This window comes from Phyllopteryx taeniolatus, chromosome 15, assembly GCF_024500385.1.
Source record: "Phyllopteryx taeniolatus isolate TA_2022b chromosome 15, UOR_Ptae_1.2, whole genome shotgun sequence".
NCBI lineage: Eukaryota > Metazoa > Chordata > Actinopteri > Syngnathiformes > Syngnathidae > Phyllopteryx > Phyllopteryx taeniolatus.
In genome coordinates, this window is record NC_084516.1 from 4,443,394 (window position 1) to 4,466,093 (window position 22,700).

At 40.7% G+C, this 22,700-nt stretch overlaps 2 protein-coding genes across 4 annotated transcripts in view; one reads left to right on the plus strand and one right to left on the minus strand.

The window, feature by feature from the left end:
• adamts6 (ADAM metallopeptidase with thrombospondin type 1 motif, 6) overlaps positions 1-19,988 on the plus strand; it is a 62,311-nt gene extending 42,323 nt beyond the window's left edge. For both annotated transcript variants that reach the window (XM_061798972.1, XM_061798973.1), the window contains 11 exons: positions 60-162; positions 1,146-1,279; positions 1,505-1,628; positions 2,678-2,758; positions 4,984-5,147; positions 5,232-5,370; positions 8,301-8,430; positions 11,007-11,211; positions 12,453-12,629; positions 14,929-15,085; positions 17,457-19,988. In XM_061798972.1, coding sequence (XP_061654956.1) covers positions 60-162; positions 1,146-1,279; positions 1,505-1,628; positions 2,678-2,758; positions 4,984-5,147; positions 5,232-5,370; positions 8,301-8,430; positions 11,007-11,211; positions 12,453-12,629; positions 14,929-15,085; positions 17,457-17,566 — 1,524 coding nt within the window. In that variant the 3' untranslated portion in view covers positions 17,567-19,988. The remainder of the gene's footprint in view (positions 1-59; positions 163-1,145; positions 1,280-1,504; positions 1,629-2,677; positions 2,759-4,983; positions 5,148-5,231; positions 5,371-8,300; positions 8,431-11,006; positions 11,212-12,452; positions 12,630-14,928; positions 15,086-17,456) is intronic.
• The window catches only part of cwc27 (CWC27 spliceosome associated cyclophilin), a 36,742-nt gene continuing 22,764 nt past the window's right edge, over positions 8,723-22,700 (minus strand). Inside the window, exon 15 of one of the 2 annotated variants that reach the window (XM_061798977.1) lies at positions 8,723-11,273. In XM_061798977.1, the coding sequence (XP_061654961.1) occupies positions 11,270-11,273 (4 nt within the window). In that variant the 3' untranslated portion in view covers positions 8,723-11,269. Of the gene's footprint in view, positions 11,274-12,683; positions 12,789-22,700 lie in introns of those variants that run through there. The other variant, XM_061798975.1, reaches the window with a different exon arrangement.

Genomic DNA, 22,700 nt, shown 5'->3' on the forward strand with positions numbered 1-22,700 from the left:
ATTAATGAGTTAGAATCTTTACAAAACAAAAATGTTTCATGTCTTTTCATGCGTGGCAGGCCTGTCCTCCGGGATCCCGCGATTTCCGGGAGAACCAGTGTGGCGACTTTGACAGCATGCCTTTCCGCGGGAAGTACTACAACTGGAAGCCTTACACCGGCGGTGAGTTCAAGAACATCGTGGAACATATCTGTGACAGCCATAATGCAAGTGAGAAATGTGATTATCGAATCAGACCTGAATTTTAAAAGCTATTTAAGAGCCAGGAGCTTTAATTTGGGGCTTTAGTGGGGACTTATCTAGTGGGGACTTAACTGACTTCATCAATTTCATAATACCACTACTATCACATTGCAATCCGATAGAAGCTTCTATTTCAAAGAGAAGGTTCTAGTTCTGATAGAAGACTCTTGTTAAGAGAGAAGGTTGTAGTCCTTAGCGAATGTACTCGTCCCAACAGAATGTACTAGTCCCAAGAGAAAGTTCTTATCCCGAGAGGTTTTAGTTAGAGGGTTCTCATCCCAAGAGAAGGTTTCAGTCCTGAGAGAAGATTTTAGTCACAAGGGAAGGTTCTCGTCCCAAGCTAAGGTCTAGTCCTGAGAGAAGAGTTAGTTTTCACCGCCCAAAAAAGGTTCTAGTCCCAAGTTAAGGTTCTCATTCAAAGTAATATTCTAGTCGTCATAGAAGATTCCAGTCCCAAAAGAAGCTTTTAGTCCAATCAAAAAATTATAGTCCTAATAGAAGATTCTAATGGCAATAGAAGATTATAGTTCTGATAGAAAATTTTAGTCCCAGGACCACGGTTCTTGTCCCAAAAGAAGGTTCTGGTCTCTGGAAAAGGTCCTTGTCCCAAGAAAAGGTTCTCGTCGCAATAGAAGATTTTGGTCCAGAGAAAAGGCTCTCATCCCAAGAGAAGGTTCTGGTTGCGATACAATGTTCTGGTCTTGAGGGAAGGTACTAATCTCAAAGTAATTGTCTAATCCAACAAGACGTTTTTAGTCCCGATAGAAGGTCGTAGTCCCAAGAGGTGTTATTCCTGAGAGAAGGTTCTAGTCTTGAGAGAAGGTTCTATGTATTCCTTGTTTTCACCATCTTGCAAGTATGAATGCTGCGCCATATACAAATAAACTTGCATTGCCTCGAAGGTGGCGTCAAGCCGTGCGCCCTCAACTGCCTGGCAGAGGGATACAACTTCTACACCGAACGCTCTCCGGCCGTCATCGATGGCACGCGGTGCCAGGCCGACTCTTTGGACATATGCATCAACGGCGAGTGTAAGGTGAGCCAGCCCACTTCATCACTTCATTATACAAGGCTGCGTTGTGTTATTTTATATTGTGCGAGATGGTAGTGGTGATGAATAACTGGAGCGAGAGGAGCTACCTCATTAATTCCACGTACGTTGCTCTGTGGGAAAGGTGTGTCCGTAACTAACTCTGTAAGCGTAAGAGTGTGTATGAATAAATGATTTGTATGTAATAATGGTTGTTTTCTTGCATTCCAGCACGTGGGCTGCGACAACGTGCTGGCGTCAGACGCCAAGGAGGATCGATGTCGAGTGTGCGGCGGCGGCGGCAGCACCTGCGAGGCCACCGAGGGACTCTTCAACGATTCGCTGCCCCGAGGAGGTCAAACACGTTTTTCAAAATATAACATAAAGTACCAAATTTTCCAAAAAATTGAAAAGAAATTCAGCCCCCGAAGCTATTGACACTTAGCAACATGGAATTTGGTAGGCATGTCTATCATGATTAGATCCATAAAAAGGTCTCGAGGACCCATGCCTGAAATTGAACAGGAAGCCTGCCATTTTGATTTGAAGCAGCCATTTTTAGAGGTCCTTCAAAGACAGACTCCTAGAGACGAATTAATCGGCTTTTTCAGGGCCTCCATATGTCCGAACACACAGCAGTTTTTGCAAGCACGTGTATCCTAATGAACATGCACCTTGTGTGTTTTAGATGTCTCGAACATGCCCCTCCCCCCAACAATCTCTCAGTATGGCCTCCTGGAAAGTTGGAAAAAATTTGCTCCTGACACCAGTTTCACAGATAGACACAACATTTGGTGGATACGAAAAAAATCTCAAGAACCCAGGCCCAAAATGAAACAGGAAGTCTGCCTATTTGATTTGAAGCAGTAATTTTGGGCAAATTCGAGGGCTTGTCCTTTGACAAACTCCGACCGGGGGAATTTACCCAAATTAGCCATGGAATTGGAGCTTAGATGCTAAATTGTGAAGCTCGTTTGCCTATGTCGTTTATTGCCGGCTGAAAAAGGTTGATGATCAATTTAAGTATTGATAACGTAGTTACTCTCAAGAATTAGGGATATTTGTCTTTTGGGTCAAATTTGAGGGTGAAAAGTTCAGATGTCAAGGTTAGGTTGATCCTGACATTTCTCAATTTTCTGAAGTTTTTGTGAGTAGTAATGATGTGATGTAATGAGGTTACACTGCACCGCATTGCGGCCGTTGTAGTGACAGAGCCGTGCCGTGGTCTGGAGTGAGAAACATCTTTGTCCTTCTAGGGTGGGCCGACTTTGTGCGTCTAAAAATACTTGTCCTGTCCTCCCACTTTTTGTCCTTTTTTTAGACCATTTGGCCTTTCATTTGGGCTCCATTCTATACATCCACTCATAAAAATATAAAAGACGCCGCACTGCACTTCTCTTGCAGGCTACATGGAGGTGGTCCATATCCCCAAGGGTTCCGTTCACATTGAGATTCGAGAGGTCACCGTATCGAAGAACTACATCGGTAAGTTATTATCCATTGTAGACCATTGCATTCCATCAATAGGGGTCATAAAAAGTTGTCCAAGAAAACAGTTAATAGTGCAATAATGAGGTTAGCTCAACTTTTTGGGAAAAATATTGCAGGGTCTTCTTTTGGCCCCGATACATTAGTTCCAGGAACTACAAGTACTAAGGCGGTCTGAAATTTGCTCCAGAGTAAATTATTGGGGCTAAAAGAAGAACCTGGTGTGGTTTTGGCTGCAATAAATTATTTCCAAGATTACTGTTTTGTTTGAACCACGGGAAATATTGTCTGAATTTAGTTTTGGGGTAATTTATTAGGGCCAATAGAAGATCCTTTTGAGTGAGTAGTACTTTCGAGAGGGCCAGGAACCTTTAGGGTGGGGTCTACCGCTCTGAACTTAGTGGAGTGCCTCTATTCCAACACACAATGGTTTTCAGAGTGTCTAGTTCTAGGCTAAAGTTCCTGGGCTTAAAAAATACAAAAAATGGTGTATTTCCACCAATGTTCCTAGTTCTTTGTACTTTTAGTTCCTGGACCTAATTTATGGGGCCACAAAGAAGCCCAGGAACTATTGATAAATACTCCAGAACAAAATTTAGAGAATAGTAATAAATATAATAATGACATACTTTCTATCAAATGATCTCAAAGTGCAACACTGCAACAATAAAAGAGAGAGTTCCTGCGGTTCAAACACAAAATGGTCCTCCAAATGGACCTGGTTCACGTACTTCCTGAAGCTACCATGTTGCCATGAGTACCAAGATCTGAATTGTGCTGGAATTTCCTCTAGCAATACGACATTTCGCAAACTTCTGGAGGACATTTGCATGTTTGAGACTGCGGGAGCTGTTCAGGCGTAATTTACGCATAGGTAAAAGGTTCCAATCAGATATGTTACCAGTGCCAAGATCTGAAATTTCCCTGGATTTTCCCTTGAAAATGCAGCTTAATAGCACATTTCGACAGCAGGAACATTACCAGAGTTGATCTCGCAACACATTCTGGCTTCTTTCTCTCTTGTGGAACAATTTATGACAAATCTGTGACGAGTTTGAAAACATTTTAACCAATTGTACACACAACAGTGCTCGCAATCAGTGCCAGATGTGCGGTTCTGTCCGAGTAGTAAACACGTGACGCCGGGATCTTTTCTCGTGCGTCTGGAGAGCGGCGTTTGCTTTGACAACCGCAAAACGGGACGCTGTTCAGCAGATTAGCGGCGGATTTGACCTGAAGTCTTTTCCCGTATGTATCGTGTGTGCGTGAGGACAGAGGCTTGTCAGGCGAGATGAAGACGTACGAGGCCGATGACATCACACCGGGTGATTGTCTCCACCTGGAGCCTCCTTGGCTACCGTGCACATATGCTTCTCGTTCTCACCACTCTCCAAAATCACTTCTTTCGGTCGGTTATCTTGCGGTAAATAAATGGACATTTTAAGCGCTTTCCCGTACTTTAAGACGACATGCGTCAAAAAGCAACAAAGACTGGCTAGGTAAGACGTTCTGGAGTTTAAAAAAGAAATAAAAAATCAGCCCCCGAAACCATTTACACTTGGCAACATGAAATTTGGTAGGTGTGTTTTTCATGAGTAGACCCACAAAAAAGTCTCAAGAATCCATGGCCGGAATTGAACAGGAAGTCCGGCATTGTGGTTTGAAGCGGACATTTCATTTCATTTAGGCCATTGCCACCAGTCCTTCAATCGCGGCATGATAGCCCTAAAATGTTAGGCATATGGAATTTGGTAGGTACTGTATATCTTTCATAAGTAGACTCACAGAAAGGTCTCTAGGACCCATGCCACAAATCAAACAGGAAGTCTACTATTGTGGTTTGAAGTGGCCATTTTTGGCTTGTCCTTCAATGACAGCATGGTGACCCTAAAACTTGAAAAGGTTTGCAAGTATTCAGCCCCTGAATTCAGAATGCGTAAGGCACCTGCAATTTGGTAGGCATGTCTTTCAGGAATAGACCAACAAAATAGTCTCAAGGAATTGAGCAGGAAGTCTGCCATTTTAGTTTGAAGCTGTTTTTTTAAGAGTCATTTCTGGGGGTCCGTCAAAGACCCCCTAAAGAATAATTCATTTCCTTTTTGAGGCACTCAGAATTCAAGTGTATATATCCTGGTGAAAATGTACGTACTTAAGGGTCCTGAACATGATCAATAAGTATTGGTCATGCAAGGGCCCATTTATCGCTGATCTTGTTTTTCCAGCTTTGAAATCCGAGGGGGACGATTATTACATCAACGGCGCGTGGACCATCGACTGGCCGAGGAAGTTCGACATTGCTGGCACTGCTTTCCACTACAAGAGGCCCACCGACGTACCAGAGACTTTGGAGGCCCTAGGAGCCACCACAGAGAACCTGATTGTCATGGTAACACTTCAGCCAGTCAGTGAAGTTGCTGTGTGCTTTAGCAGAAACCAAACGTGCCGTGTTTTCTCTCTTTGCCCCCCGTAGATCCTCCTCCAGGAGCAGAACCAGGGCATCCGCTACAAGTTCAACGTGCCCATCCAGCGCACGGGAAGTGGTGACAACGAGGTGGGCTTCTCCTGGTACCACCTGCCCTGGTCTGAGTGCTCGGCAACGTGTGCCGGAGGTAAGTGGACGTCACGTAAATTTGATTTTATACTCCATAGACATATTTGAATAGATGGGAGTCCTCAGTTTAAATTCCTGTTTTTTTTCTCCCAGTATTTTGCCATTATGATTGTTTTTTAGTTCTAATAGTTGGGCTTTTCCCCCCAATATTTGCTGTTTTTTCTTCCTTGTGGCTACCATTGTACATTGGACCCACGACATTGGTATTTTTAGTCACAATTTTTTCCTAATAGTTTTGACATATTATTGTATTTTTTAATCTATTTGTACTTTTTACCTAAGATTTTGACTTTTTTTTTCTAGTACAGTAAACTGACGCGAGAAATATTTCAGACCCAAAACCATATAATTCCATCTAACAGGCGTCCGCTAGCTTAATGCTAACATGCAGCGTGAAGCACCATAGATGGGCTAAAGGAAATTAGCATCAATGTTACAATAATTATAAACCTTCAAACCACTGCTAGTTTAACACACACACAGCATTACATACAAACAGAGCATACAACAGTACTCACAGGCATATATTTTCTGCTCTGTGGGAACGGATATCACTGCATCTTAGTAGGGAACCTCCTCCGCCTCTTCTTCTTGCTGTTAATTACGCTCCATATCTTCCAGTAGATGTCAGTGCTGCCTGGCATGATGAACCGTAACATAGCGGGGGTTCACTGTATTTGTTTAATTTTCATCTAAGATTGTCATATAGCTCATCGTTTTAATAAAATACAGTACTGTATATACATAAATATGTCCTAAGATTTTGTATTTTTGGTGTGAAATTGTTGTAATAGAACGTAAATGTATTCGTCCCCCCGCCCAAAAAACTAGCCTATTGCGCACCATCCATAACCTGGAAACCGCGTATGTCGTGACCCTGGTAAAGTGAGGACCCCCTGTAGCTGCACTCACCAGCTACAACATTAGACCCACCTGTTCTGCCTTTACAAAGATAACAATGCTAACCGAAGCTGACAAGCACGACTCGCTCACTCGTCCGGACCAACGTCAAACGCTCCACTCTGCGGCGGCGGCCCAACGTCTGCCGCCGCCTCAGGAATGGCTAAAGCAAACCTTTTACGACGGCACGTAACCGGAGATTCTCAAGGAATTCCCGAAAAGCGGTGGCTAAAATATTCACACTGTGTACTCAAGTAGAAGTACAGACACTTGTGTGAAAAAATAAAGGTACTGATTCAACTCCTGTACTGAAGTCAAAGTAAAAAAGTACAGACTAATACTGATAGATAATTAAGTACAAAAGTAAAAATAATTGTTGATTTCGCAGGGGATAGGGTTCGAGCAGGCCGCGAGTTCCAATAATACACAAATAAAATATTTGCTTCCGTATAATTGCCATAAAAAAAAACCATCTGAATGAGCAGGGGTTTCCGTGATTAAGTGAGGATTATGTAAAACACAAATAATGGGGGATGGATTCCAAAATAAAATCTGTAAGTATGTGAATTTGTCAGTGCCAAACTGCGAATATGTAGGGGGCCGTTTGATGTCTTGGCACAATGAAAAATAAAACTTCTCTGCACAGAATTTTTTCCCCCCCTTTCTCTAACTTGCTCAGTACTTGCACTGAGAAGAAAAAAAAATAAATGTTCAAGAGCTAGCTAGCATTGTCTCGACTTTCATCAGATAAATGAATCCTGTAATGATCCTAACAATAAATGAATAGAATGAAAATACAAGGTAAAAAAAAATGTTATATACGCCTTTTTTGAAAGATTTGTTACACTTTCAAAGCAACGTGTTCCTATAGCTTTGCTAAAGTCGTGAACTGACGAACAAAAAAAATGTAAAACGAGCTAATGATAACAACTAAAAAAGGACACCCTAGGCTACGTTGACACTAAGTTCCCCGCGGCCACAGCAGCTACATCTGCCCGAAAACGTAGTGCAGCGCGGGATTTTGGCCATTTTTTTCCTCCGTATTCATGTCTTGCTAACATTTCTCACGGTCTATCACGATATCTGTGATGGGCCCTAGGGGAAAAGGGCTGCCGGTACGTTCCCTCCCGGCCTGTCACGTTCTGGTGAAGTCCATTATATTTCTCACATTCTATCAAGGCTTTCTACAGATGAAACGCTGACGCCAGGCAGCTTTGGAGCACATTTGTGGCCACCGGCAGAGTCGAGTAAAGCTCCTCTGCCGGGTTCCGGCCCTGGCCCCGGAGTCGGCGTCAGCGCAGGGAGGCACATACTGCCGCTTAATAAATGTTTGATAATGTTAGTTTTCTGTCGACAACTAATTCACTAATCCATCCATTGCTAAAATAACATGTACATTTATTTTTTATATAAAATAATTGGTTAATTTATTTATTGTAAAATGAAATGAAAATAGAAATAGTAATATTTTACTATCCCTTCATGAATTGAATAATCAGTAAATGTATTTATTGTGAAATTAAAAAATAAGAAACAGCCAAAATAATATTTTTTTATGACTTTCCCATATAGATGGATTCTTTAAATTGTTACATTTAAATGAATTAAAAATGGTATCAAAACATGAGAATTAATTATTATTTCATGAGTAAAATAAATTTTACATTCACATTTGAACATTTTGCATTTACTTTATGCAAATGAGCTGGCTGATGTGTCTGTTTTAAAAATCAAATGTGGCCGCTGAGGACAAAGGTTTGCACACCCTGTTTTAAAGGAACAGTATCACATTTAGAACATGTATTCTGGTCTTGTAGAATGAAGATGTAGTCACTATGGTTCTGCAATATTCCCATCCATTCATTAAATTTCCATACCGCTTTTCCTCATTAGGCTTGCAGGTCTGCCCACGTCAATGCCTTTCTGTGACCCTTCCAGTCTCTCTGTATTTCTGTTGCAACCTGCTGGCCTGCTTTAATTTAGATCATCTGTGACTCGAACGTACTGACTTTTTTCTGCCGTCGTCAGGCTCCCAGAAGCAGGAGGTGGTGTGCAAGCGGCTGGACGACAACTCGGTGGTCCAAAACAGCTACTGCGACCCGGACGGCAAGCCCCCCGAAAACCAGCGGGACTGCAACATCGAGCCGTGCCCACCAGAGTACGTAAAGGACGCACTTGAAAGCTTACCAATTTTTGTGTGTATCCTGGTATGTATTTTAGTATTGGACTACAGTGAACCCCCATTTATCATGGGGGGGATACGTTCCAAAACCACCTGCAATAGGTAAAAATATACGATACAGAGAAACCATATTACAAAAAACGTAAATATATACTGTATATATAAAAAACTAAATTGTTCACCTCTCCCACACGACACAAAAACAATTAATTCAAACAAAACTCGAAGACTCGCCTGCACAGTTCTCCAAATAAGAGGTAAAGCGTGCTTGCTTCAAGCAGTTTATTTGTCACACACATATAGTCAACAATAAGCGTTATAAATAGATAGACATTGTAGGTAAATTAAACACATCTTAGCTTTAAAAGAGTTGTAGGTGGCAAGCAGGAGATGACAGGGAAAAATATAGTTTCAATTTGACCTATTTTACATACCGTACTGTCATATTTAGTTGCGGTCACCCCCAGTTGAAGTTTATTATAAAAGTGACACATTAAACAAAAGTGAAATAAAAATATGGGTCATTTTCATATCATTTGATCTGGAATTTGTGAAAGTGTCAGAACAATTGCATGTCTTTACCGTTATTACGATTGTATAAAGACAAGACTGTAATGGGTTTGAGTAGTGCAATTGTGCAACACACAATTTTTATGGTGTTTTTGTCTTTACCATTATGCACTTTTATATTTACCGTTATGAAAAGAAGCATTGGAGACATTTACGAAGGCGGCAGTTTCTTTTCAAAATTATATAACTTTTTTTCAAAATTTTGTATATTTTTATTTTTTTATTTTTTATTTTTTTTTACAAGTGGCTTTCTGTTATTGATCAAATTATATGAAAAAAAAAAAAAAAAAAAACACAGTATATTGAAACATCACAATGTTCTACCAAATCGTATTATTATTATGTTATGTTAATTATAAACCTTCAAACTGCTACTTTAAAAGCCACAGAGCAGCAACACATTCAAACAGAGCATATAACAAAAGAGAATAAAACATTGTGTATTTAAACACCAACACGTTCAACAAAACCATGCCATTTCGTCTAACGAAACTAGCTTAATGCTAACATACAATGAAAAATGTGATAAATGGGCTAACATAAATTAGCATGGATCTAACAGTACTTGGCAACCTTCAGACAACTGCTACTTTAACACAGAGCAGCAACACATACAAAGAGAGCATGCAACAATACTCAAAAGACATAAATAAAAACTCCGACCTCAACTAAACTTAAGCTGGCTTTTGGTTGTTTAAAAAAAAAAAAAAAAAAAAAAAAAAAGAGTTTTGGAGGAAAATAATGAAGCATGCTGATTTACAACTTCACATATGAAGTATTTTCTGCGCTTGTGCGGCGCCAACAATAAGAAGCCCGGGGAGCAACCACCTGTGTTTGATGCTTTTGGCGACTGCGTGCGCGCAGGTGCAAGGCGACACGGCGGCCAACTGGTGCGAAGCGTCACACTCGCAGACACGTCGTGTCGCTCATCTGGATCCACTCCGCCACGCACACACCTCGCCGTGTCTTTTACGAGCCAGAGCAGATGTTTGAACGTGATAATTGCGCGTGGATGATGTCATATCACTCAGACAATCAAATTTTAGAGCAGGAAGTTGTTTGCAGTGTAGTATTCTTCACAGTAAACATGCAGGGAATAGAAATCATCATAAACAACAGGAAGAATGTAAAACATTGGCAAATAGTTCACGTACAACCTAACAATATTTTTTCACCCTTTTTTCTGCATTATCTTTTCTACATTTCTTTGACATGTTTCCCCCCCCAATGCTTTATTTTTATATATATTTATATATATAAAACATCTATTTTTACACTATTTTCAGTTTTTATCCAGCATTATTTTCTGTTACTTTTTTTTGGTTTTTCCATCATAATGTTTTTTCACAAGTTTTAAAAAAATATTTTTTACCTTATTTCTTGTATTGTTTTCAGTTATTTTTTTCAATACTTAAAATATTTTCTGCTTTATTCTTTTGCATTTTTCCCTTTATTTTTTTCTTTTGCCTCCTATTTTATTTTTAACATCTTTTCTCCGTCTTTATTTTTATTTCACTTATATTTTTCGTTATATTGTTGATAGGTTTTTGTGCATGCTCTTTCCTGTATCATTTTTTTAATAAATATGTTTTTCACAATTTGTTAACATGTTTTTATTGCATTATTTTCAATTTCTTTCTGTGATATTTATCCTAGTGTTTCTTTCCCCAGCATTATTATTATTATTATTTTTTATATCTTTTTTTTCTTGCATTATTTTATATATATCATTCAGTGTTATAATTTGCTTTTTTTCCTGAATTATCATCATTTTTGTTGGTTCCTTATTTATTCAGGGTTAAATTAGGATGTTTTTTTTTTTTTTTTTCTTTACCTGTTTTTTCCCCCCCTGCCTTGTTTGTTTGTTCCTGCATTCTTTTTGTGGGTTATTTTTTCTGTATGGCATGTCACATGTCAAAGTCCCGGTCCAGGTAGACAAACCAAGTCTAGTATATAATATTTGTTGCGTTGTACTCGCCCAGGTGGTTTATCGGGGACTGGTCCGAATGCGGTAAGAGCTGCGACGGCGGCATCCGGACCAGGACGGTCCTGTGCATCAGGAAGATCGGGCCGGCCGAGGAGGAGACCCTGGAGGACACCCACTGTCTTACCCACAGACCCATCGAGCAAGAGGCCTGCAACAACCAGTCCTGCCCACCCAAGTGGGTCACTCTGGACTGGTCCGAGGTAAGCCGCCGGCTGGGGCTCTGGTCCTGAAAAATCAGGAGCATTCTTCTTTCCATTTTCAACTTGCAAAAAAAAAAAAGACATGGCACATTTATGTTAGTTTTATAACCTAACAGAAAAAAATACAAAGATGCATGAGTTTTCATATTTCAACTTCACCCTCAGACAGTACAGGTCTTTTTTTGTCTAAAAAGGAAATTGGGCGGGGGGGAACCTGTGAAACAATAACAGAGAAAGCATGTAAAGAATAACAAGTAAAAATAATGTGGAAAATGACCAAACGACAATAAAACATGAAAAAGTAATGCAAGGAAAAGACAAAAATACAAAGTAAAAAATAAAAATAGAGAGAAAAACAACAACAAATAATAATGGAAAAAGCACTTAAAAATAATGTAGAAAAATATTTGCATATTACATTATTCATTAATCATTCTTTTCTATAATGAGAAAAAAATATCATGAAAAGTTACGATGTAAAAATACAGCAGAAAAATGAACATAAAAAATAATGGAAATAAATGTACATGAAGAAATACTGAAAAATGCAGAAAAAATCTGTAAATGATGTAGGGAAGAAAAGAAGGCAAAGAAATATATATAAAAAAACATACAGGACAAAAAACACATAATAATTAATATATGATATATTTTCATAAGCAGAAAAACATAAAAAATGACCAAAGAGTTTTTTTAAATGAAAAAAAAAAAATATTGCAGGAAAAAAAAACATGTAAATAAATAATGGCCAAAATGTATTAAAACACATGTTGAAAAATTACCCCAAAAATAATGTAAAAAATATAAGGGGTGGAAACAATGCATTCAAATATTGTATAAGAAATATAAGACAAAAAGTTGTCATGTAAAAAATAACACGGAAAAAAATCATGTATAGAAATAATACAAAATAACAAGAAAAATGTATAAAAATGAAGAAAATTAAAACTATAATGCATGAAAAAAAATGAAAGCATATTATGAAAAATAATTGAAAGGAAAAAACAGGCAAAATATGAACATAAAATTAATGCAGAAAAAATAATGTATGAACATTTTTACAAAAACGTAAAAGAAACGATACGTACAAATAGAAAAAAAAAATGAAGTCATGCGGCGAAAAAACACAAACGCAGTTACAGGCTAAAAAAAAACAAAACACCACAAATTATGAAAACTAACACAGAAGGACAAATGATGCACAGCTGGTGCCACCTTTTCTTTTTTTTTTTTTTTTTAAGTGTACGCCCAAATGCGGGCCCGGCTTCAAGCACCGCATCGCCTTGTGCAAGAGCAGCGACCTGACCAAAACCTTCCCACCCGCCCACTGCCCGAGCCACAACAAGCCACCGGTTCGGATCCGCTGCAGCCTCGGCCGCTGTCCTCCTCCGCGCTGGATCCCCGGCGAATGGGGGCAGGTACGTTTCTGCGTGGGTGGGTGTGAAGGCCAGGAGAGTGTGATGGGTGGATGGCTGTAATATCTCCCCCTTAGCCCCAAGGCTGCTTGAAGTCAGAAGCTTTTCTGACACTTCCAGGAAAATGCTTGCGACATCCTTCTGCGTGTCACCATGCCATGACTCAAAAAAAACAAAAAAAAAACAACAACAACTCTGAAGTTGTTTTTTTCATATGGTTGATGACCTTTGCCAAACATGCAAAAGATTAGTGGCGGTTTGGTTATTTAGGGTTACATGAAAACGGATTGTTTCCAGGAACACTTGATCAGTGTTTCCGGAACTTTATTCGGTCCAGACACATCTTTGACTTTAGAAAAAGTGGATACACAGGTTAATTATGTACCTTCCGCCATCTAGTGGCAGAACATTGAATTTTTCTGCCTGTCACTATATGTCGCTGGCAAAATAATAAAAAAAAAATACTAAGAATTTCAGGCCAATTAAGTGAAATTGGACAATTTTCCACGACATGATTGAAAATTCGCCATATATGAGAGTGTGTGTTTGTCTACATGTATCTTGCGATTGGCTGCTGACCAATACAGGGTGTAGCCTGCTTCTTTCACCAAAAGGCTTGTTCAGTTGATTAAAGACACTAACTTGTCCATAGCTTTGAATATTAGTATGGTAATTTTGGCCATTCCCAAAAGACGCACTTTTTCGAGTATTGTGCATTACTGCCACCTACAGGACTGGAGTTGATTAATTTATGTAGGTAGAACATGTAAGATTTTCCAATCAAATGTTTGCAACCCACAAAAAAGTTTCAAGAAGCCATTTTAGCTTCATTTTGGCCATTCACATAGACAAACGTATTCCAGTAATGGCAACTGAAGTTTAGTTGAGGTTGGAGTGTTTATTGATGTCTCTGAGTATTGTTGCATGCTCTCTTTGTATGTGTTGCTGCTGTGTGTTAAAGTAGCAGTTGTCTGAAGGTTGCCTATGGGACTGGAGTGGAACATGTCATGTTTTTTTGACCCACAAAAAATGTCAAGAAGATTTCCAAAATGACACAGGAAGTCTGCAATATTGGTTCAAAGCCAACATCTTAGGCTAATTTTAGCTTTTTGCAAAAGATGAACTTGTTCTAGTAATGCGCACTACTACCACCTACGGGACTGGTGTGGAACTTGTCGGGATTTTTTTTTTTTAATTCACATTCACACGAGTTAAAATTGTTGGGCCTTGGTGGAGGTCTTGAGCGGTCTTTCAAATGTGTTGCTTCATCGTTTACTTGAACTGAGGTAGATGTCTGCATTGCAACGCCGCTCTTTCAGTTCAGAGGTCACGAGTCACCCAGTCTCAGCCTTCACCAACATCAATGCACCTTTGGCAATTCAATCATCGAGCAGACCCCCGCTGATAACCTCGGGTGGTCCATCAAAGAGCGGTGCCCCTCAGAGGTTAAACCCTTGTGGAGCAACAGCTGGAGTCCGCTCAGCACTTTCTCACGCAGCGCTGGAGGTGCGCGGCGCTAATTACACGCCTCGCTTGCAAGGAGAGGCGAGGCGTGTGTTTTCTGGAATATGGGTCGGATTTGCCCAAAGGTTAATCATAGAAAAAGATGGAATCGTCATACCGTAGGTGAGCCTAAAATGACAACGTGGGGCTCACACCCAAGCCCCACAAAGCCCTACAAAGTGCTCCTGAACCTCTGCGAAGTACACCCGAACCACAAAAAGCCCCCCAAAAGTGCACCCAAGCCCCATGAAGCACACTAAAGGCCGTACAAAGTGCCCAAAAAGCACAGCTAGGCCATAAAATTCCCCTGTGAAGTGCATCCTAGTCCCTAAAAAGCCACCACAAAGTGCACCCAAGCAGTCATGAAGTGCACCCGTGGCCCTAAAAATCCCCACGAAGTGCGGTTGAAACCTGTGAAGCATGCCTTAGCCCCCCAAAAAAATCTCCAAAAACTGGGCTTCAGCCCCTAAAGAAAACCCGTAACCCCCACAAACTTCACCTGAGTCCACATGAAGTGGACCCAAGTTCTCAAGGTCCATCCCTCCTGCAACCTTGATAACTTCACAAAGTGCCTCAGCCAGGTTCCCGTTGGAAAAAATTGACCCAAGCTCAAGCTGAACTGTTCCGAACTCGTGTTCAATTAGAATGTAGAGTTAAGCGCTGTCGTGACGGTTATCACAGCAACAGAAATAAATGCAGTTACAGGATGCGACATAAATCTGCGGACGACATGGCGAACCTCTGCGACGGGATCAAGCGCGGCCCGTTCACCGCCCCCGCGTCACCTTTGTCGTTGCAGTGCTCGGCGCAGTGCGGCTTGGGCCAGCAGATGCGGACGGTGCAGTGCCTGTCCTACACCGGGCAGCCGTCCAACGAGTGCGCCGAGACCCTCCGGCCCGCCACCATGCAGCAATGCGAGAGCAAGTGCGACGCCACGCCCGTCTCCAACGGCGACGGTGAGACGCGAGGGTCGTGTGTTTGACCAGCGGTGTTCACCTCCCTGTGGAGGCTAAACAGTCCAGTTTAGATCAGTTGTCATAACAGCATTTTTAAAAGCTAATCCGACACGCCTACCATTGACTTGTGGTTGCATTAATGTAGCCATTTCCCCCCCTGTAATGCATCAGTTAAAATATATTTATACATTTATATCTGTAAAATAAAAAAAGTACATATATAGTTAGCATTGTTTAATTGGATGAAATAATTGATTAATTCATTTCAATTAAATGTATTATTAATAATGACATTTAAAAACCAATGAATTATTTGTGTTAATTTAGCCATTTTCCCCCCTGAAATTGGTTATTTAAATTGATTAATTTATGTAGGTAAAACATGTAAACGTGCAATTTAAATGTAAAATTGGTTAATTAATTATAATTAAATTAATTATAAAATACAATTTAGGAAACAGTAGTCATTTTTTCATTTCAGTAATGATTTATTGTAAATAATAAAATTAAAAATACCTTTTACATATACATTTTATTCTATTCTACAAGCTGTATTAAAAAAATTGTTAATAAAGTTAAATACATGAAAAAATAACATTGAGAAATTAGCATTCATTTTATTCTTATTTTCCCATTAAAGATTTATTATAAATAACAAAAGAAAAAATATTTGCAAAATGAAAAATGTATTTATACATTAAGCATTGTTCAGTCAATTAATTCATATAGTTATGAATGAATATTAAATTACTTTAGCCATTTCGGAAATTGGTTATTCATTTGTATTTTTTTCATTTAATTGATCTCATTAAATTATTTATTTATTGTAGATAACTTCATCAAATTTACATTTGTAAAAGTTAGTGAACATATTTACAATTTAACATTGAATGTTATCAAATAACGGCTTCATTAATTATAAATAATAAAATGAACACATTTTTGAAAAAGTTTATTATTAATTTTTATTCTGTATATATATTTTTTTCCACATTATACATGTTTTAATTTCATTTTTTGGGGGGCGTGGTTACGACAGGGTTGGTGGAGCCCGCGTGGAAAACGTGAGCAGCGTTTACAGGCCGGCTAATGGGATTAGCCGCGGGCTAATTGTCGCGTTACGGCCGGCAGTGAGGCAACGTCTGCTCTCATTGGGCCCGGCCCAGGCAGGGGCCCGAGCCTAATAAGGGAAGACACTGCGATCACGAAAAGGCATTTAGAGCCGCGGTGCGCTCGGTGTGTGCGTGCGAGTCGTGGCAGCGAGCCCGGAGAGCCGAGCGGGCCAGAATCCTTTCTCAGCCTTCGCCTCGGTGTCCAAGTAGAGCCGCTGTGTTCCCCCGAGGGAGGTTTCACCTCATAAGTATTACAATTACATGTGAGTCACAGCGGTAGGCCGTCCTTCGAGGTATTTTTAGACCTCGACTTTTTCAATCGGCTCAACGGTGAAGTCGTACACTACTGTAGAGACGCAACAGGTTTTGATATCTCTTAACGGTAAATTGATCCAACTGGAACAAATATTGATATTGTGACTTATTGTGTCGTTATCGATACAAGTGGACCGAATATTGCTAATGTGATCTGTTGTTATCTCTCATAGTGCCTTATTGATAAAGCTGGAACAAATAGCCATATTCTCAACATCAACATTGTGCGGTATCGCCTTATCGCTCATTGGACGTCATCGATACAACTGGACCAGTTCTCTCTATCGTAACGTATCGTGTCGTTACCACTTATTGATACAACTGTTTTGCAATCTCGAATTGCACGTTATTGGTACAGCTGCAACAAATATCAATCAGTATTATTAACGCAACAAATATATACAACTGGGTACAGTATTGTATGGTTAGCTCTAATGGTATTTATTGATACAACTGAAACAACTACGGACGTTATTAACGTCGACATTGGGATGTCAGTGCGTCATCGATACAACTGGGCCACACAACCGCTATCATGACGTGCTGAATTATTCTCTTTTGGTGTTTTATCGATATAGCTGGGACAAATATCGATATTGTGATACAGTAAACCCCCGCTCTATGGAGGTTCACGCTTTGCGGCCCCGCTATTTTGCAGTTGTTTTTATTATTATTATTGCACAATACCTTTTTTCCAACCAGTTAAGTCAACTGACAGTACAGGTAGTCTCTCTGGGATGCAAACAGTGTGTTTGAAGAAGTAAAAAAAAAAAAAGATTTCTATAGGTATTTCTTCTATATCGCGGGCGGGTCTGGAACGTAACCCCCGCGAAGGAGGGCAGTCTACTGTATATCTGAAGGTCATGGGCAGATTAGATTGACATCTGATTGGACACAAAGACACCACTGCAAGGTTCTGACCCGTTGTCATCTCGTCTGTGCAGAGTGCAAGGACGTCAACAAAGTGGCCTACTGCCCACTGGTGCTCAAGTTCAAGTTCTGCAGTCGGGCCTACTTCCGCCAGATGTGCTGCAAGACCTGTCAGGGCCACTGAGGCCCACACAAAGACGGGATGCCCGCGGGCCAGGAAAGGAGCACCGCCGACCATTCCGGAGCGCCCGGATTGGGAAGGCGACCCTTCGCGGCTGGCCGAAGAGCCAAACCACTGCTCAGCAGTCACGCTGACACAAAAACTGTTCACTTCTGTGAAGTGGAGCTCGGAGGAGGATCGGTTGGTGATGTTATTTTATTATAATAATAATTCCTGGTGCCATTGTTGCGTCTTCCTCAGAGTTGCTGTTCGATCCTAAGTACTGGACACGTGACTGACAAGAGGACGAACGTACGGACGGGCGAGAAACGCTGTCACCGGGCGGACTTTTGGCTTGGCTGCACTGTTTTTTATGTAAATACTTAACCGCCAAGGAGATACGACAGAGCAGAGCAAGCCCCGCCCCTCCCATTCATCAACGTACTGTGTATTTATTATACAAGAGTCACATTGTAGCCGACTGTCTTGGAAGCAAATGTAATGTGATTGGATGAAACGCTGACATACTGTAACGCGGTGTTTCCCAACCTTTATTGAGCCAAGGCATATATTTTACATAAAAAAATCAATATTTTTTTTTAAATCTCATGGCACACCCACTAAAGAAAAAAATGTCACAAAACGTATTCATACTGAAGTAGACTTGCAAAGGGGTACAGCATTTGTGTTACAGTTTACAATTACATTACAAGTTAAGATGGGGAATTTTGGGAATATTCCAAATTGGAAACTTTCCATGGGAATTGAGTGTAATTTCATGGAAAGGTATCAAATTCAAGCATTGATGAGCAGACATGCATGCAAAATAGAAAGCTCTCCTTGCCAACGTGCATTACAGGACTCGTTCACTGCCAGCAGTTTTTTGACAGAATATTGTGTTCTGTGGCAATATAAAACACTAAATCGGTAGAAAAAGTCGACTCTTCTTTCACCACGAAAAACAAAAAAAGTTGTTCTACCTTTTTTCGTTGATTAGGAAGCAGCTTAAGAACATGGCTTGGTCTAACCAAAAACACCCGTTTCTGATCAATGATGATGCCACGGCACCATCTACAGTGATCTGTTAGTCCTTAAACCTGAATTTCCCGGACAACCTGGGCAAGACCCTCTTCCACGCCTGAAAAATGTATTTGACGAATATATACCTTGACGGCAGTCAACAGTTGATGAATATAAATGTCCAGTGAATGTAATTATTGGTTTCTTCCCATGAATTTCCATTCATCCCCACTGTTTCCAGGTATTAAAATGATTGGAATTTTGTAACTCTATTGAATTAATAATGATCTTGTCTCAATTTATTTACTCCGTGTGAAATCTGGGCCTGTTCAGTGAAACACAGCAAATATTCTGTTGTATGAATGGAAACAAGTGGATACACAAGTTAATTGTACCTTCACCCATCTTGTGGAAGAGCAATTATTGCTTCTGCCTGTCACTATACATTGCTAGCATAGATAGATGAACAAAATACATTATTTCTCATAAATCATTATTTTCGGACCATTTAGGTGAAATTGGATAATTTCCAGTGGTTGGGAATCATTGCAGTAACATAATGTTGCATTTGTATCCTGCCAGGACGTCAATATCGTGTATATTCCGCCATCACAAGGCTGTAGCGGGACTTCAACTCTCTGAATTAATGACACCGTCAAATTTAGTGGATATTTTCATCTTTCTTAAATTCCTCCAGCCAATGAGAACAAAAATGCCCAAAGTCAATTTGGTGCTTGTGGTGCTAATCATGGTAAATGCTGGTTGTGTTCTTGTCATGTTATTTGTACCTCACACTGGGAATGTATTTGATATAGTATTGTATTGTACAAGAAAGAAAAAAAAAAAAAAAAAAAAAAAAAAAGCATCCCGTCACCCACAAGCCATCATTGCTGGCTCAGGAAAGGGAAACTTCATATCAGATTTTTTTGTTTTTGTTTTGTTTTGCTGTTGTTGTTGCTGCTGTTGCTACTTTTTGGTAGCCAACGTCAACGTCGTTCCTTGAAGGAGGCCGTCAGGAGACGGCGAAAAGGACAGCGGGAGAGCGTTTGGATTCAAAATGCTTGGACTTAAAAAAAAAAAAAAAGTGAAATCAAATTAAGCTGGTACTCGTTGCTGTGAACTTTTTGAATGTCACGTTGCTTACGTACAAAAAAAAGAGACTGAAAAGCATCGTGATGAGCATCGTATATTTTATATTCAGTATTAATGTTGCTACACTGTTACTAATTTCTACCCCCCCCCCCCCCCCCCAAAAAAAAAAAAATGTAAATTATATGCTAATTTATTGTGTTGTCTCACATGTACATTTATTTTCACTACATGCAAAATTGACATTTTAGCATCGTGGGGGAAAAAATGCAGTGACGCAGCCCCTCACTCATTTTTAAAAACAAAAAGTTAGACAATAAAACGAGCTGATTTTAAAGAGACCACTGTGTGAGTATTTGTGGTGCTAAAATGGCAGATGTTAGGAAAATGCTAACTACTATGAATTTTTTCACAAACTTTCTTCATGGAGGCAAGGCACATATTTTACATTAACAAAATGTCACAGAAAGGATATACACTTTTTTGCCATCTCATGGAAAGCATTTGAACAATTGTTCTGCCTGTCACTATACGTCGCTGGCATCGATAAGTGAATAAATGAAAGAATGGTGTTGCGCCAATTTGGGAAGGTGGTTTAACACGGGCTGGAGATTGAACACTGGAGCCAGGATTGACCAGCATGTGCGTTTCACGCAGAGCCCATCGAAGCGGGTTTCAGAACAGGGTTAGGGTTTCAAAGTAGGGTTTCAAAACAGACTTAGGGTTTCAAAACTGGGTTCGGGTTTCAAATTAGGGTTTAAAGAGATTTCGGGTTTCAAACAGGGTTAGGGTTGCAAATTAGGGTTAGGGTTTCAAAGTAGGATTTAAAAAGCGTTTTAGGATTACAAAGTAGGGTTCCAAAACAGGGTGAGAGTTCCAAAGTAGCATTTCAGAACAGGGTTAGGGTTTCAAATGAGCGTTTAAAGAGAAATTTAGGGTTTCAAAACAGGTTTAGGGTTTCAAAGTAGCGTTTCAAAACGGTTAGGATTTCAAAGTAGGGTTTAAAGAGAGATTTAGGGTTTCAAATTAGGGTTAGGGTTATAAAGTAAAGTTTCAGAACAGGGTTAGGACTGGCGGTCAGGAACAAGAGCAGCGCTGTGAAAAACTCCATCTACATCACCAAAGGTTCAAGTCTACTAATACGTGCTATGCTGTGGAACACACAACACGAGGCGGGCCAGTTTGTTGAAGAGAAACACGCACAGGACTCCTACTAATTACAAACCCCAATTTGGTTGTGTAAAACCTAATCAAAAACAGAAAACAATGATTTGCTAATCGTTTTCAACCGATATTCAACTGACTGTACTACAAAGACGTTTCATGTTCAAACCGCTGAAGGTTAGTTGTTTTGGAAAGGCTCCGAGCTCACGTGAGATGGAATGACGTCGCCGATTAATCGACTTCCAACTCAACTTTCATCACATTAAAGTCGACTCCAAAACAACTTTCGATCGCCGTTCAATCCTTAATGTGTACACTGAAATGAAGATGGCCACGTCTCATTTTACTCCCAGATTGAAATCTGGGCCTTTTTAGTTGAACACAAAGCTATTATTTTGTTGTATGAATGGCACCAGGTGGACACAGATTAATTGTACCTTCTGCCATCACGTGGAAGAGCATATAATCAAGTTATATACGACGCTGCTATACTGTAGATAGATGAACAAAGACACATTATGTGTCGCAAATTAACATTTGTCGCAGCACAGTGGTAGGGAATCTCGGCTCAAGTGTGCTCTTCGCTTGAATGGTTGCGTGAGGCTCTAACAACGAGGCGCTAATCATCACAGCAAACCGCGGCTCTTGTCTCCAATCAAACGGTCGGCGTTGAAAGCTCAGAGTGTTGCAGACACTTTAGCGCTTCAACAAAGCGCAGCAGGATGAGGAGCTACAGATGCTCTACTCGGACACAGAGCCTGCAGAGTCCACATTCGGTAGCGTTTGAGGGGGTCGGGGGTGGGGCGGAGGGGTCTGACAGACTGGAATGCTGGCCCGGGATGGGAAGGTCACAGCTCCGGCACCCGCTATCTGCTGAGGTCTGCTCAGGGCCCGGTGCTGTTAAGTATTTTTCCCCCACAGCTGACGACCAGACCCGACCTCGCTGGGGAAAATTCACACCGAGGGGGGGGTGGTGGTGGTCAGGAGGACGTCAAAGATGTGAAGTGAAAGTCTTGGGCCGCAATGCCTTGAGAAATATGGGAGGATTGTGGTACCGGATCTCTTGTGATGTTTCTGGGTGAAAATCGTAGCAGCCAACACCAAACAATCCTAACAATCACCCCCAAAATTGGGATAATTGTGTGCGTCACTTCACGATACGTTACTGAATTACTGCGACATTTGTGACTTTGTGGCGTATTTCCATGGGTACTGTTTATTTCTATTGTGCCAGGTGGGTGCACGCAAACAAGGGGCAACCCCTAAAACTAGGAGAATTGTGTCACAGAGACCCAGGACCGGAAAGATAGATTTCAATCCAAACTATTAAGTTTTGCCCCTTTGAAGTGTCTAACGCACTTTCCCAGCCTTCTCTGCCACGCCTTCATGCGCTCTTTCGATGATCCACCACAGCTCCGTCGTCACGGGCATCGAGAAGCCACCCACGTCTTCAAAACGGGTTCCCTTGATGAGCCGTTGCGCTTGGGAAAGGGAGATCTAGAGCCAGGTCGGGTGAGTCAGGAACTGTAGGATGCTCAGGGCATTGTGAGAAGGCGTGTTGCCATGGTGAAGCACTCATCCTGCCACAATTCCCGCCTCTTCTCACGCAATAAACTAAGCAAACGCCAAAGGATCTCTTTGTGGAAGTGCTGGTTGATAGTCTGGCCCACATTGAAGGGAAAAACTTTGGAGTCATTTGGATTTGAAATAAATCGAAAAATGTTCTGATGTAAACATGGTCCAAGCTTCGAACCTGCTACGTTCCTGCCCCTGAACCACTGCCTCTTCCTTTACGGACTAAGCTACTGACAAATGAACTACACTGCTTGCTCAGCGTTCCACTGCTTTATAAGGTAGGCTCGGGAGAGTTCACTTTTGCTGAGAG